The sequence below is a fragment of the Heterocephalus glaber genome, unplaced genomic scaffold, assembly GCF_053883595.1.
Source record: "Heterocephalus glaber isolate CG9 unplaced genomic scaffold, H.glaber_assembly_v1.0 deba00001561, whole genome shotgun sequence".
Taxonomy (NCBI): Eukaryota; Metazoa; Chordata; class Mammalia; order Rodentia; family Bathyergidae; genus Heterocephalus; species Heterocephalus glaber.
The window spans coordinates 9,975,927-9,987,964 of NW_028258349.1; the positions used below are offsets into that span (position 1 = coordinate 9,975,927).

At 41.2% G+C, this 12,038-nt stretch overlaps 1 protein-coding gene across 3 annotated transcripts in view; it reads right to left on the reverse strand.

Moving 5' to 3' along the window:
- The window catches only part of LOC101713642 (b(0,+)-type amino acid transporter 1), a 29,057-nt gene that overhangs the window by 9,761 nt on the left and 7,258 nt on the right, over positions 1–12,038 (reverse strand). For all 3 annotated transcript variants that reach the window (XM_087191024.1, XM_087191025.1, XM_087191023.1), the window contains exons 9-11: positions 10,994–11,097; positions 5,393–5,489; positions 3,885–4,034 (exon numbers count right to left, since the gene is read on the reverse strand). In XM_087191024.1, the coding sequence (XP_087047150.1) occupies positions 3,885–4,034; positions 5,393–5,489; positions 10,994–11,097 (351 nt within the window). The remainder of the gene's footprint in view (positions 1–3,884; positions 4,035–5,392; positions 5,490–10,993; positions 11,098–12,038) is intronic.

Below are 12,038 nucleotides of genomic sequence, written 5' to 3' on the forward strand. Positions count from 1 at the left end.
TACCCATCCATAAATTAGATTAATGGACTTTATGATCTTTAGCCACCCTTACATAGACTGGACTTACTAGTGATATATTATGTTTTTAATGTAACTGGATTCCAGTTATTATATTTTTATTCATAAGTGAGATTGGTGAATGTTTCCTTTTATATGCTGTCTCTATAAGGCTTGGTATTAATGTTATTTTTCTGTACAGATAATTTGAAAATAAATTATTTTAAAATGTAAAGAAGGAGAGAAAACACACAAATTAGAGACATAAACTTCAAACATAGGAAGGTTTTTAAAAAAATATATCCTAAGACTATTATGGACAACTCCATACAAATAAATTTGAACACCTAGATAAAATATCAATTTCCTAAGAAAATAAAATTTGCTAAGACTGATCTCAGCAGAATTAGAATATCATGGGGAAATTCTAAAATTCACATAATCCTAGTATTTTCTTCTAGAGCATTTAAAAAGGAAAACTTTCAGAATGTCAGTCTGACTGCTATTATTCATCATTCATTTTTGCTTTTCTCTTTTCTAAGATCTTAAGCTCTTTTAAGTTTATTAATTCCTCCTACACTTTGTTGTTCTCTCTCTTGTTTTTTAGATTGGTTGTTTTCTATCTCTTTAATTTTCTTTAATATAAACCTTTAATGAAATGAAATGTCAAAACTTATGTTCTTAGAATATATGTCTTGTTTTCATTATTGTTAATTTTTAGGAATTTATATACTTTCATTTCCTATTTCCTCTTGAACCCAAAAGTATATTTTAAAATTATTCTCAGTTTCGTTCCATTGTAGAAAATGTAATTTGTATGATTTATAATTTTTTTGAAGTACCAGGTTTTCTTTATGCCATGAAGGACTGTCAGTTTCCAAACACATCCTCGGTGCGCCTGAAGTGTGTCTGCTGATGTCGGGCAGACCGTGACAGAAATCTCTAAGATCTGCCCTGTGATAGTTCATAGATCTTCAGTCAGTTTTACACAGAGGTGTTGGAGGAGGCGTTTTCAAGCCAGCTGCGGTTAGTGTATGTGTTTCTCCTTGTATATGGTTTCTGCTTTGTAAATATGGTTGCTGTGTGGTACGATGTAGAGGTTTCATAACTTCTCTCTTCCCTGTGAACTTTAGCTTTCACTTTACTTTGTCTTTAGAAGTTGTGCTTTGGGCCTGGATGCTGGTCTGGTCCTGTTTTCTGTTTTTTCACTTACCTGATAATTCTTTGTGTGTCCTTTGTTTTTAATTTTGCAAGCTTTGTAGATCTGCCTGGATAATCTTTTGCTTGAAGTGGCTGATTTAAGACAGGTAAATCAGTTTATTCATACAGTTGATAAGTTTGGTCTCCATTCTCTCATGTTGTTTTATGTTAGATTTCTACACATAAATGTCTCCTTACTGTCAGTCGTGTGCCCTCAAAGAGTGACATTCTGTGGAAAAACACTCCTAGGAACCTATTTCTCTTACTTTAACTGGGAAAAATATCATGCATTATTTGAAATCTCAACTTCCCAACCAGTATTCTCAATTATAGCTAAAACATAGTAAATATATATATAAATAACATAAGCTGACACATATTAAAAGTAAACTGTTGTTTGTGTGTGTGTTACTACTACTGAACCTAGGGCCTTCACACTGAGCTACATCCCAGCCCTTTACTTTTTGAGACAGAGTCTCACTAAGTTGAAATCCTCCAGTCTGTGGCTCCCAGAGTGCTAGGATTATAGGCATGGGCCACCATGCTCAGCTTGATATCCTTAACTGAGAGTTTGTTTGGCCTAAATTGGCACAAACATTTCGTATATTTTATTTCCATACTTGTTGCATAATAATGGCACACCATTCTGTCACTTTTACATCCCATCATTTACTCTTAGCTCTGTAGTTAAATAGACTTACCTTATGCCAATGACTCTATTGTTTCTGAAGTTCATTCTCCAGCCAATTCCTCAGGAGGAGCACATATAATAGTATGTATCTTGAGACATTTCATTCTGTTAACTGTACTGTTCAAGGTCAGTTTGGCTGGATATAAAACCATTAGCTAACATTTTCTTTCTTTTGAGTATCTGAAATATATTACTCTGTTGTCTTCTGGCATGAAATATTGATAACACAAGGTCTGATGCTAGTATTTTTTTTTTAAGTGAATTGGGGGTGGAGTTGGGAACGAGAAAAGGGGAATGGATCCACATAATTCTGTCAGACTATATTTTTGTTGCCTATTTGCCAGTTGTACTGCATGCCTTTCACTGTGTTGGTGGGATGGTAGAGTCCTCCCTCCAGTCATTCCTTCTATCTCAGAAAAGTTATTGCGCCAGGGATTTAGCTTAGTGGTTTCGCTGCCTGCTGCACAAGCGCAAGGACCCAAGTTCGATCCCAGGCACGAAAAAAAAAAAAGAAAATAGTTATTGAATTACAATTTTTAAAATTCTCTAGAATTTATTTCATTCTCTTCTTCTTCAGGGACTCCAACTTTACATGTACTACAACCACCTTTTTTCTGTCTCCTTTACTGATTTCCTCTCAAACCTCTTTTGTTTCTGTTTGCATGTTCCAGTCCTCTTTCCTGGAATGCTTCTTTGCTCATGTTCCTTTTTGCTTATTCTTCTGAAATGATTTTGTTTCCTGAAATGTTGTGAACGTGACATGGCCTCCCTGTGCGGCCCCCTCCCCAGTGGGGAGATGCATGTCCCCAGGCGCCACTTGCTGGGCCCCGATGTGCTTGCCATGTTTGGTGTGGTTTCTGTGCCCAGCATTTATTATAATCTCATGATTCTGGAAATGTTTCCATACCAGAAAGGAGCTTTTGTGGGAACTTGCAGGATCCTTGAGGACTGAGCCAGCCCTGCTTCTTCCTTCAGCTGGTGGGGCCTCAGGTCTCCTTCTGGGAACCCCACCAGTGGACCCTCCGTTGTGGCTTGTGGCACTTCCATGCAGTCTGGGGTTTGTGGCAATACCTCATTTCCTTTTGTATTGGCTGTGGGGTTTTCCCTTTGCTCTCTTAGTGATTCTGCCTGGGTTTACGGGGCAGGGGGAGGGTTGTGGGAATGAAAAACCTATACTGCCACCACAGTCTTGCCTGTTGGGTGAACTGAGTAACGGGACACTGCCTAGGTCCAGGTAAGCTGCCCCATGTCTCAGCTGACTCCAGAGACATGATGGAGGTCCAGTGACAATGTAAGGTAGACCACTAGACAGATTTCTGAAACAAAGGCCTAAAGCTAAGCCAGGTCTCGTGGTACATACCCATAATTCCAATACTCTGGGAGGCTGAGGCAGGAGGATCACAAGCCCGAGCCCAGCCTGGGACATTTAGAACTTAGTGAGACCCTGTCTCATAATACTTAAAAAAAGGACTGAGGATGTAGCTCAGTGCAAGGTCCCTGAGTGTCCTAAATTGAAAGACAGTATCCTTATTCTTGTCCTGTTCATTTGCCTATTTTTTTCTTCTATCTGTGGTCTGTTACCCTAAGAATTAAATAGCACGGTGGTTTGTGTTTTTTTCAGTCCTTAACATAGAAAAACCAAATAAATTCTGCTTCATCTTCATTGGTACACAGATCTTTGCAGCCTTTCAGGGAGTGGGAAGGAGCTAAAAGTATGTTGTGAATTTGGACAGGAAGGGGCCAAGGGCCAGGGTTCAGAAGACCCCAGCAGTGTATGGAAAGTGTCACAGCTATCCCTGATAGCTTAGTAAAATGATAGCCAAGTAAAATGAATGACTATGTGGTTAATTAGATCATAAGCTATTATATGAAGTGCAGAATAAACTCCTGTCTAAAGGACGATACTCAAGAACAGAGTAGAGTCAGGTAGGAAGAAACAAGCTTTTCTTCAGTCTAGTCACCAGAGCTGCTTGTGACATTTGGGTATGACACTTACCTTGATAGGCCTTTCCTGGTTTTTCTTCGTAAACCTCATCACAACAAGTCCTATAATCGTCATCCCATAAAATAACCATGTAGCAAAACTGAAATAATTGACCAAGGTGTTTATGTCACCAGGGATGATATAAATCATTGCTATTAGGCCCTGATAGAAAGAAGAACAAATTCCCAAGTCATTAGTGCATAAAAACATTACTCTTATCACCTCATAGAAGTCTGAAGAAGCAGTTTTTCCTCTGGATAAACAGATCAGCATGAAAGAAACTTCCCATGTATCCCATTGCAGTTGGTTTGAATGTGACCTTGGCTATGATAACTGTTCTCTCTGAAGCCTGGAAGGAAGAACTTGAATAATTTTTGAGTCTTTGAAGTTATGACTTTAAGCAAGGAAAAAAATAGATAAACTCTGTATATATTTTGTACCAGCTTCATGATGATGGATTTAACTTCCAGGAGTCTTCATCATGGGCAAGAGCCCTAGACCAGGAAACCCGGGTCTGATCTTGACTGCGTTAGTCACCTGGGCCTTGACTTGTGTCCCTGTTCTCTGGCTGAGGTTCCCCATCTTCAGAGTGTGCAGGTGGAAGAGAGACCTGTTCTCCTCTGGAGCTGGCAGGCGGTGGACTGGCCTGAGCTAGGAATGTGGAAGGTGTCTGTGTGCCCAGAACTGTTGCACCTGACCTAGACGATCTACCAGTGAGAATCTCCCATTAGAGATGCAGAGGCTCTCAGGACAAGCAAGTTAGTAGACCGTAATGAGAGACTGCGGTTAGCAGCACCTTGTAAAGTGCCTTGTTCTCCTTCCCATGTGCTAGAGGGCTTCCATTTACCTTGTTACCAGGCGCCCAGAACAAACAAATGAACATACATGAAAAGTAGCATGGTGCCAGTTTGGGGGATTCAAACAGTATCTTTGGTGGGTACATTCCGAAACAGGAACAGAAATGAGATAAGTTGAATTATCCTGGGAATTTTTTTTCATGTCAAGGAATAAGGGAACCTGGATCCTTTTGAGGTAAGGGATTAGGGCATGGATATGAGCCTGGACAATCAGGTGTGACCCGTCAGTCACAGAGAGCTGTCTGTCAAGGCCTGGATGCATGTGCAGAGCCCTTCATGGGATGGCCCTGCTATCCGCAGTGGGTATAAAAGACAGTGGCCATTAATCTCGTGGCGACTCTGAGTGTTCTCACCCTCTACCCTCCACTCTGCTCAGCTTACTTTTCCTACATGAACTGGCCCACCCTCGCTCTGCAGAGCGCACTTCTCTTTCCTTCTTTTCCTACCTTTGATCCTACCTTCAATCAGTGTTAAACATTTGTGTTCTTTGTTCCGTCCAGTTCTTTGAGGAGGATAATACGAGCCTGGACAGGACCACTGGTTACAACACCTGGTAACACTTTGAAAACCACTGGGAGAAGTGTTAGCAAAGGAGGTCTGTTTCATTCCGGAACTGAGGGCTCTCTGGGTGAGGACAGGTATTGTGCTGCACTTCATACTTACATGGAAGATGATGGCAGGGGCGGGCGTGAGGCGCCTGACACTGATGTAAGAAAGCACCTTTAGCATGTGCCCTTCTCGGCCTGCGACGTAAATGATTCTGAAAGAAGAAATCACACGGAGGTGCCGAGGAAGTGTGTGCTGAGTTTTACCAGTGTCACAGAGAAGACAGTTGAGTGGTGACTGGCCTTCTTTGGGTGACTCTGTCCCCTGGAGGGATGTAAGTTTTGAAAGGGTGAGGAGCCTAAGTGCATCTTGGCACAGCAGAGTCACCAAGGCGGGGACAGATGGAGATTGTGTGCACACTTGTAATCCCTGCACTTGGGCAGCAAAGGTAGGAGGAGGATGGCCGGGGCTACATAGTTCAAGGCCAACCTGAACTACAGAGCAAGACCCTGTCTGAAATATATAAAATACATCACATGGAGGATGAATTAGCAAACATAAGTTGGCACTTCCCCTCAAAAGTCTTGACAATTTAGTTATATGAAAGACTATGTTTAAAATATATAAGGGGGAAAAAAGCTAAATAGGATTTCTAAAGAAAAAGTTACTCTAATTAGAAATTTAATTAGAAGTGAAACAGTAAGTTGGAGGGTAGAGCGCAGCATGAAGCCTGGAGAGATGGAAATGTAGATGGGAAGGTGAGAGAAGACACAAAGAAGCCCAGACATCAGGGAACAGCACAGACAGCAGAGAACTTTCCCAAAATTGAAAACATTGTGAGCCTCAAACTACCCCATTCTACACAAGAAAAAACATACTCAGCTATAAGCAATATAATGGGAGGGGAAAAAAATCTGAAAGGCTACTGAATTTAAGAGTTTACAGAATTAGGACGAGGAGAACGACAGCAGACATTTTATGAGAAATAACATTCTCAAAGTGATGAGGGAGTTTCAGACGAATTTACATCATTAAACTAGCAGTCAAGACTACTGGGAAAGTAAGTACAGTTTTAGGTGAGCTATGAGACATTTACTCTCCATTCCTTAAAAGTGTCCACTATAGAAAAAAAATTGAACTTGGGGGAAGAATTGATTTTAAGAAAGAAGGTTAAGGAAAACACAGTAAAATATGTTGGTATTCAAGTATGAGGTTAGGTTTTGTTTTGGTTTTTTGTAATAAACATTTTTTGGAGGCATGGGTTCATGAGATTTGAAACACTAATATCCTATTACACATTCATGGTCAACTTTAGGGCAATCATTAAATGAACAGATAGATAATTTCCACACCAGGAGAAAAATGGAATAAAGACAAAAAATATAACAACTTAGTATAAGATCATTTTAAGCCCAGGAGATGCAAGGTGATATGTGAGAAATTCATCCAGCTCTATCATTAATCACATTAAATATAAACACATTTTAAGTTTGCTAGAAACTCTCAGGTTGGATTTGTTCAAACATACAGGCTGAGCTCAGTGACACTGAAAGCTGATGATAAAAGACACCGGACATTACCGAAAATAGCTTAACTATAGCTGAGGTAGTATTACCAGACAAGATAGTTTAAGGCTTTAAACAGAGTTCCTAATGAAGAAAGAAATAGTCCACCAAGAAGGCAGAAAAGGGATGATACAGAGATCAGGAGCCCTTGAGGTTGGATGTGGTGGTGCATGCCTGTGATCCCAGCTAATTGGGAGACAAAGGCAGAAGAATGGGCAAGTTCAGGGCCAGCCTGGGCAATATAGCAAGATACTGTCTCAAAAAGGACTTGGGGTGTGGCTGAGTGATAAAGCATTTGCATAATATGCACAAGGCTCTGCATTCAAACCTTAGTACCAGAAAAAAGAAACCAAAAGGAGTCCTTGAAACAGAAGGTAAAATTTGGCAAATTTGTTATTAAAGTGGAAGAGTTAAATGGTACAAGTTACAGCCTTGATGATTTTAAAATCTAGAAACCGTTACATGAGCACATTATCCTCAGTATCATGAGAAATAAAATTCTCAGGAAGTAAATTTTAAGACCTCTGAATTGATGTCCTAGAGACCACATAATCTGGCTCCACTGCCATACAATTTAGTGTTAGGAATACACAGGCCAATCTGGGTATGGTGGTGCATGCCTGTAATCCCAGCACTCTGAGAGAATGAGGCAGGAAGATCACAATTTGGAACTCAGCCTAAGCAGTTTAGTGACTTAGTGTGGCCTTGTTCCAAAAAGGGCTGGGAATGTAACTCAGTAGAGGTCCCAGGTTCAATCTCCAGGACTACTGCAGAAAAAAAACCCCACAATGACCAAAAGACCCATCTACATAAAACTACATATTTGAAGTTTGAAATGATGTAAACATGATATAGAGTCCCAGAAAGAAGTAGTGGAAACAGGAAGTGAATTGACAGAAGAGAGACTCAAGATGCTACTGTAAACTCAATCTACATTTCATCAGTTCTCCACAAATTAATATGTAAACTCCAAGCCATAATAGTGCAGCTGGATAAAGAAAATGTGTTAACACAAAGTGGCATATTACTCTGCCCTAAAGATAAACTGGAGTCATTTGTAGGAAAATAGATGCACCTTGAGACCATAATATTAAGTGAAATAAATTAGACGTACAAGCTTAAATATCACATGGTTTGGTTTCTCTTATACGAGAAACCCAAAATATTAATGAGCAAAATAAAAGATAGTAGGAAATAGACAAATCTCTTGCAAGTGGGAGGGAGACCAAGAAATGGAGGAAGGGGATTAAAACTGAATGAAGATGTATGCATGTACCAGCTCCACATGAGGAATGTGATCATGTCCTGCAGACATGCACCAATAACAATACAGATTTTTCAAATGCAACTGGATAAAATCGTTACAAGTGCATCTGGAATGCCAAATAGGCAAACAGTCTAAGTTGGGAGTGCTAAGTCCTGCCAGATTTTATGTCACCACAAGTAAAATTTTCCATAAATATAACAGCACAGAAAAATTCAGTGACACCAAATGAACCAGAAACAGTGACAATGATGGCATTTCTACCCAGTAGGGGACATAAATGGTAGACTGTGCAGTAAACAATATTGTGACAACAGATAAAGGTTTAGAAAAAATGACTTGGGCCTAATGTCAATGTACATTCCACATTGATCAAAGAGCTAAAGTTATGCTAGAAATTAAACACAGGAATCTCTATAATTTTAAAAGGAGGGAGGAAGATATGTCAATGTGAGAAATTCAGAATCCATTAAAAGAAAACTTTATATTTTATTCTAGAAAAATTATATAGAGCAGAATGCAGTGGTGCATGCCTATAGCCTCAACTATTGGACAGGCCGAGACAGGAGGATCGCTCAAACCCAGGAGTTCATGACCATCCTGGGCAACATGTCAGGTGAAACCCCATATCAGGGAAAAAGTGATAGTCATCCTTCCATTTCTTCCAGGGTTGGTTCACGGGTCCCTGCAGATACCAGATTGCTCAGATATTCAAGCCCCTTCCATCAAGTGATGTATTATTTGCATATAACCTATGCACACCCTCCCATGTCCCTTAATCTGATCCCTAATGGAGTGTAAATGCTATGTAAGTTACACTGCATTGTTTATTGAATAATGACAATCTGCACGTGTTCACTACAGATACAATTTTTTTCTGAATATTTTTGCTGTGCTATTGGTTGAATCCATAGATGCAGAAACTATAGATGTGGAAGGACAACTATAATATAGCACAAGTCCCTGGGCAGCCCCCAAACTGCACATTTGTGAAACTGTAAAAAATTAGTTCAAGTTATTGGGGCACAGAGGTGCACACCTGTAATCCCAGCACTCCAAAGGTTGAGGCCTGAGGGTCACCATGTGTTTGAGGCCAGCTTAGGCTACATAGTGAGACCCTGTCTCAACCACCCCCCTTCCCATTACCTGAATTGTGCATCTGAATGGAAGGGCTAAACATATAAAACTTCGAAGAAGAAAATCTTTGTGAATTTGTATTAAGCAAAGACAGTAAAAATATGTCATGTAAAAAGTGATAAGCTGGGGCCAGGAATTTAGCTCAGTGGTTTCACCACCTGCTGCACAAGCGCAAGGACCCCAGTTCGATCCCCGGACCCCCCCCCCCAAAATGATAAGCTGGACTTTGTCAAACTTAGAAACATTTACATCAAAAACACTATTACAATGAAGTGTGAGATGTATGCTTGTGTGTTTGTGTCTATTTCAGCCATAAAGAAGAGAGAGGACAAACTATAAGGTCTTCTGGAGATGCAGGAGGGGAAGGGGATGGAGGGGAAGAAAAGAGAATAAAGGGGAAGAAAAGAATAAAAAATAAATATTGATGAAAATAATCAAAATATGATCCATGCCTGTATGAACACACCGTAAACAATCTCATTCTGTGTGAATAATATGCACCAATGAATAAATCAGCATTATAAAAAGACAAGCTGCAGACTAGAAGAAAATATGGGCAAATCATATCTGATAAAGGATTTGTATGCAAAGTACATGAACTCTTACAATTCTATAATGATTAACCTAATTTTTAGATGGGCAGATTTTTAAATATTTTACTAATGTAGATGAATCCCCAGCCCTTGCACATGCTAGGCACATGCTCTACTACTAAACTATTCCCTCAGCCCACCATATTGGTACTTTAACATAAATAAAAGTGGATTTTTTTTTCTCTCATATGATTAGTTGAGTAAAAATTTAATTCAGCTGGGATACGGGCTCCACAACTATAAATAAATGTCGAGTTTCTTTTCACCAAAAAGAAAAGTTAATCATGAAGTTACTATATGGCCTAGTAATTCTATCCCCAGAAATTTCGAGAGAAAAGAAAACATGTCTCCATGCAAAAACACACAGAGGAAGGTCCAAAGTAGAGCTATGCATAACAGCCCAGACTGGAAATAATCCAAATGAATGGATGAATTGTAGTACACCTGTTGATGTAATATTTTACAGAAGCAGAACCACACCTGGCTGGTTTGTTTTTAGTACTGGAGTATTGACTCCAGGGCCACACTGAACTACATCCCCACCTTTTTTTGTTTTTGAGACAAGGTCTTGGTAAGTCACTAAATTGCCCAGGCTGTGCTCCAACTTGGGATTTTCCTGTCTCAGTCTCCCAGGGTGCTGCTGGGGTTACAGCACCATGCCTAGCTAGCTGTTTTATTTTTTTGTGCTGCAGAATTGAGGATTTATAATAGACACCTTCATACCTACAGCCTAGAGTATTAAACTTTGACCATTTAAGGGAAAGTCTGGTCCAGTCTGTATATGTAGTAACCTGAGAAGATGTTTGGGAATCGCAGTAGGTAAAGCAATGCAGCTTGAAAGGTGCCATGCAGAAACCAAAGCTCATTTTGCCCCTGTTGCCTCCCTCTGCCCTGTGCTGAGCACTGTTTCCCCCATAGTTAGCAAGCTTGGCTCTGCCACAGTGGCTGCGCTGAGGTTGCGGGGAGCCTTGTTCTCGCTTCCCTTGCCAGTCTGCCTTTTGAGTCAGGGCTACATATGTTCTCTAGACTCTGGGACTCCGAGTTGGGCCGTGAGGCCCTTGATCAGGCGCAGTTCCAGGGACTGAGGGCCTCCTCACCGTGACATCAGCTTTGCCACCTCCTGCCCACCCTGGGACAGAGTGACTTTGGGGTCCCCTACCTGCCCGCAGTAAAACAGGACCCGTTAGCAGCTCCAAGGGTGGAAAACGCCACAAACAGTGGGACGACCCAAGAGGCTGGATAGAGAACGCGGTCACCAAAGGTCTGGTGGGACAAGGAAACGAATCCTGAGGATCTTCTATAACCTCCAAGAGCCATTGGTCCGAAAAAGCTCCTCAGCCCTCCCAGAGAACCCAGGTTCCGACCCCGCCTCCTTGGGCGCAGCCTCTGGGGGCCCCTGCTGGAGAACAGAGAGTGGAAAAACTCTTCAGGGTCTTAGGATTTTATATTGATGGACAATCGATGGCAGCACTGGGGATAGAACCCAGGGCCTTCACACTGAGCTATATCCTCAGTCCTTTTTTTATTCTGTATTTTGAGACAGTGTCTTGCTAAGTTGCTCAGGCTGGGCTGGAACTTTTGTTCCTCAGGCCTCAGCCTTGCAGAGTGCTGGGATACAGGCCTGTGCCACCACTCTGCATGCTTAGGATCTTTTGGTGCTGACAGGAACCTTCAAAGCCACCACTTCTGGGCTTCATTCTTGGGTATTGAACAATCCTGCCAGCACCTGAGCTCGGAATGACCTTGTTCTCCTTCCCCTTAGCTGCCCAGGCTGGTGATTGGTGGCCTGGACATTAACCAAACTGCAAGTCCTGCTCCTGCTAAGCCCCCACCATGTCCTGTCTTTGTCTAACTCATTTTCTGACCTATCCCAACTCCACCAGGCCTCCAGCATGTGGAATCCATGCATATTTTCTAGTCCTTGGGGCCCAATACCTTTTTTTTCCTTTTTGTGTGTGTGTTTTTGTTTTTTGCTTTAGTGGAATTGAACCTAGAACAGTTTCTCTGAGCTACATCTGAAGACCTTTTAAATTTTTTTTAAATTTTGAAATAGGGTTTCTCTAAGTCACTAAGAGTTGCCTAGGCTGGGCTCAAACTTGTGATCCTTTGTGTGTGTGGCGGGGGGAGGTTATGTGGGTGTGTGTTGGCACGGGTACTTGAATCCAGGGGTTCTCTACCTCTGAGCTACGTACCCAGCCCTTTTA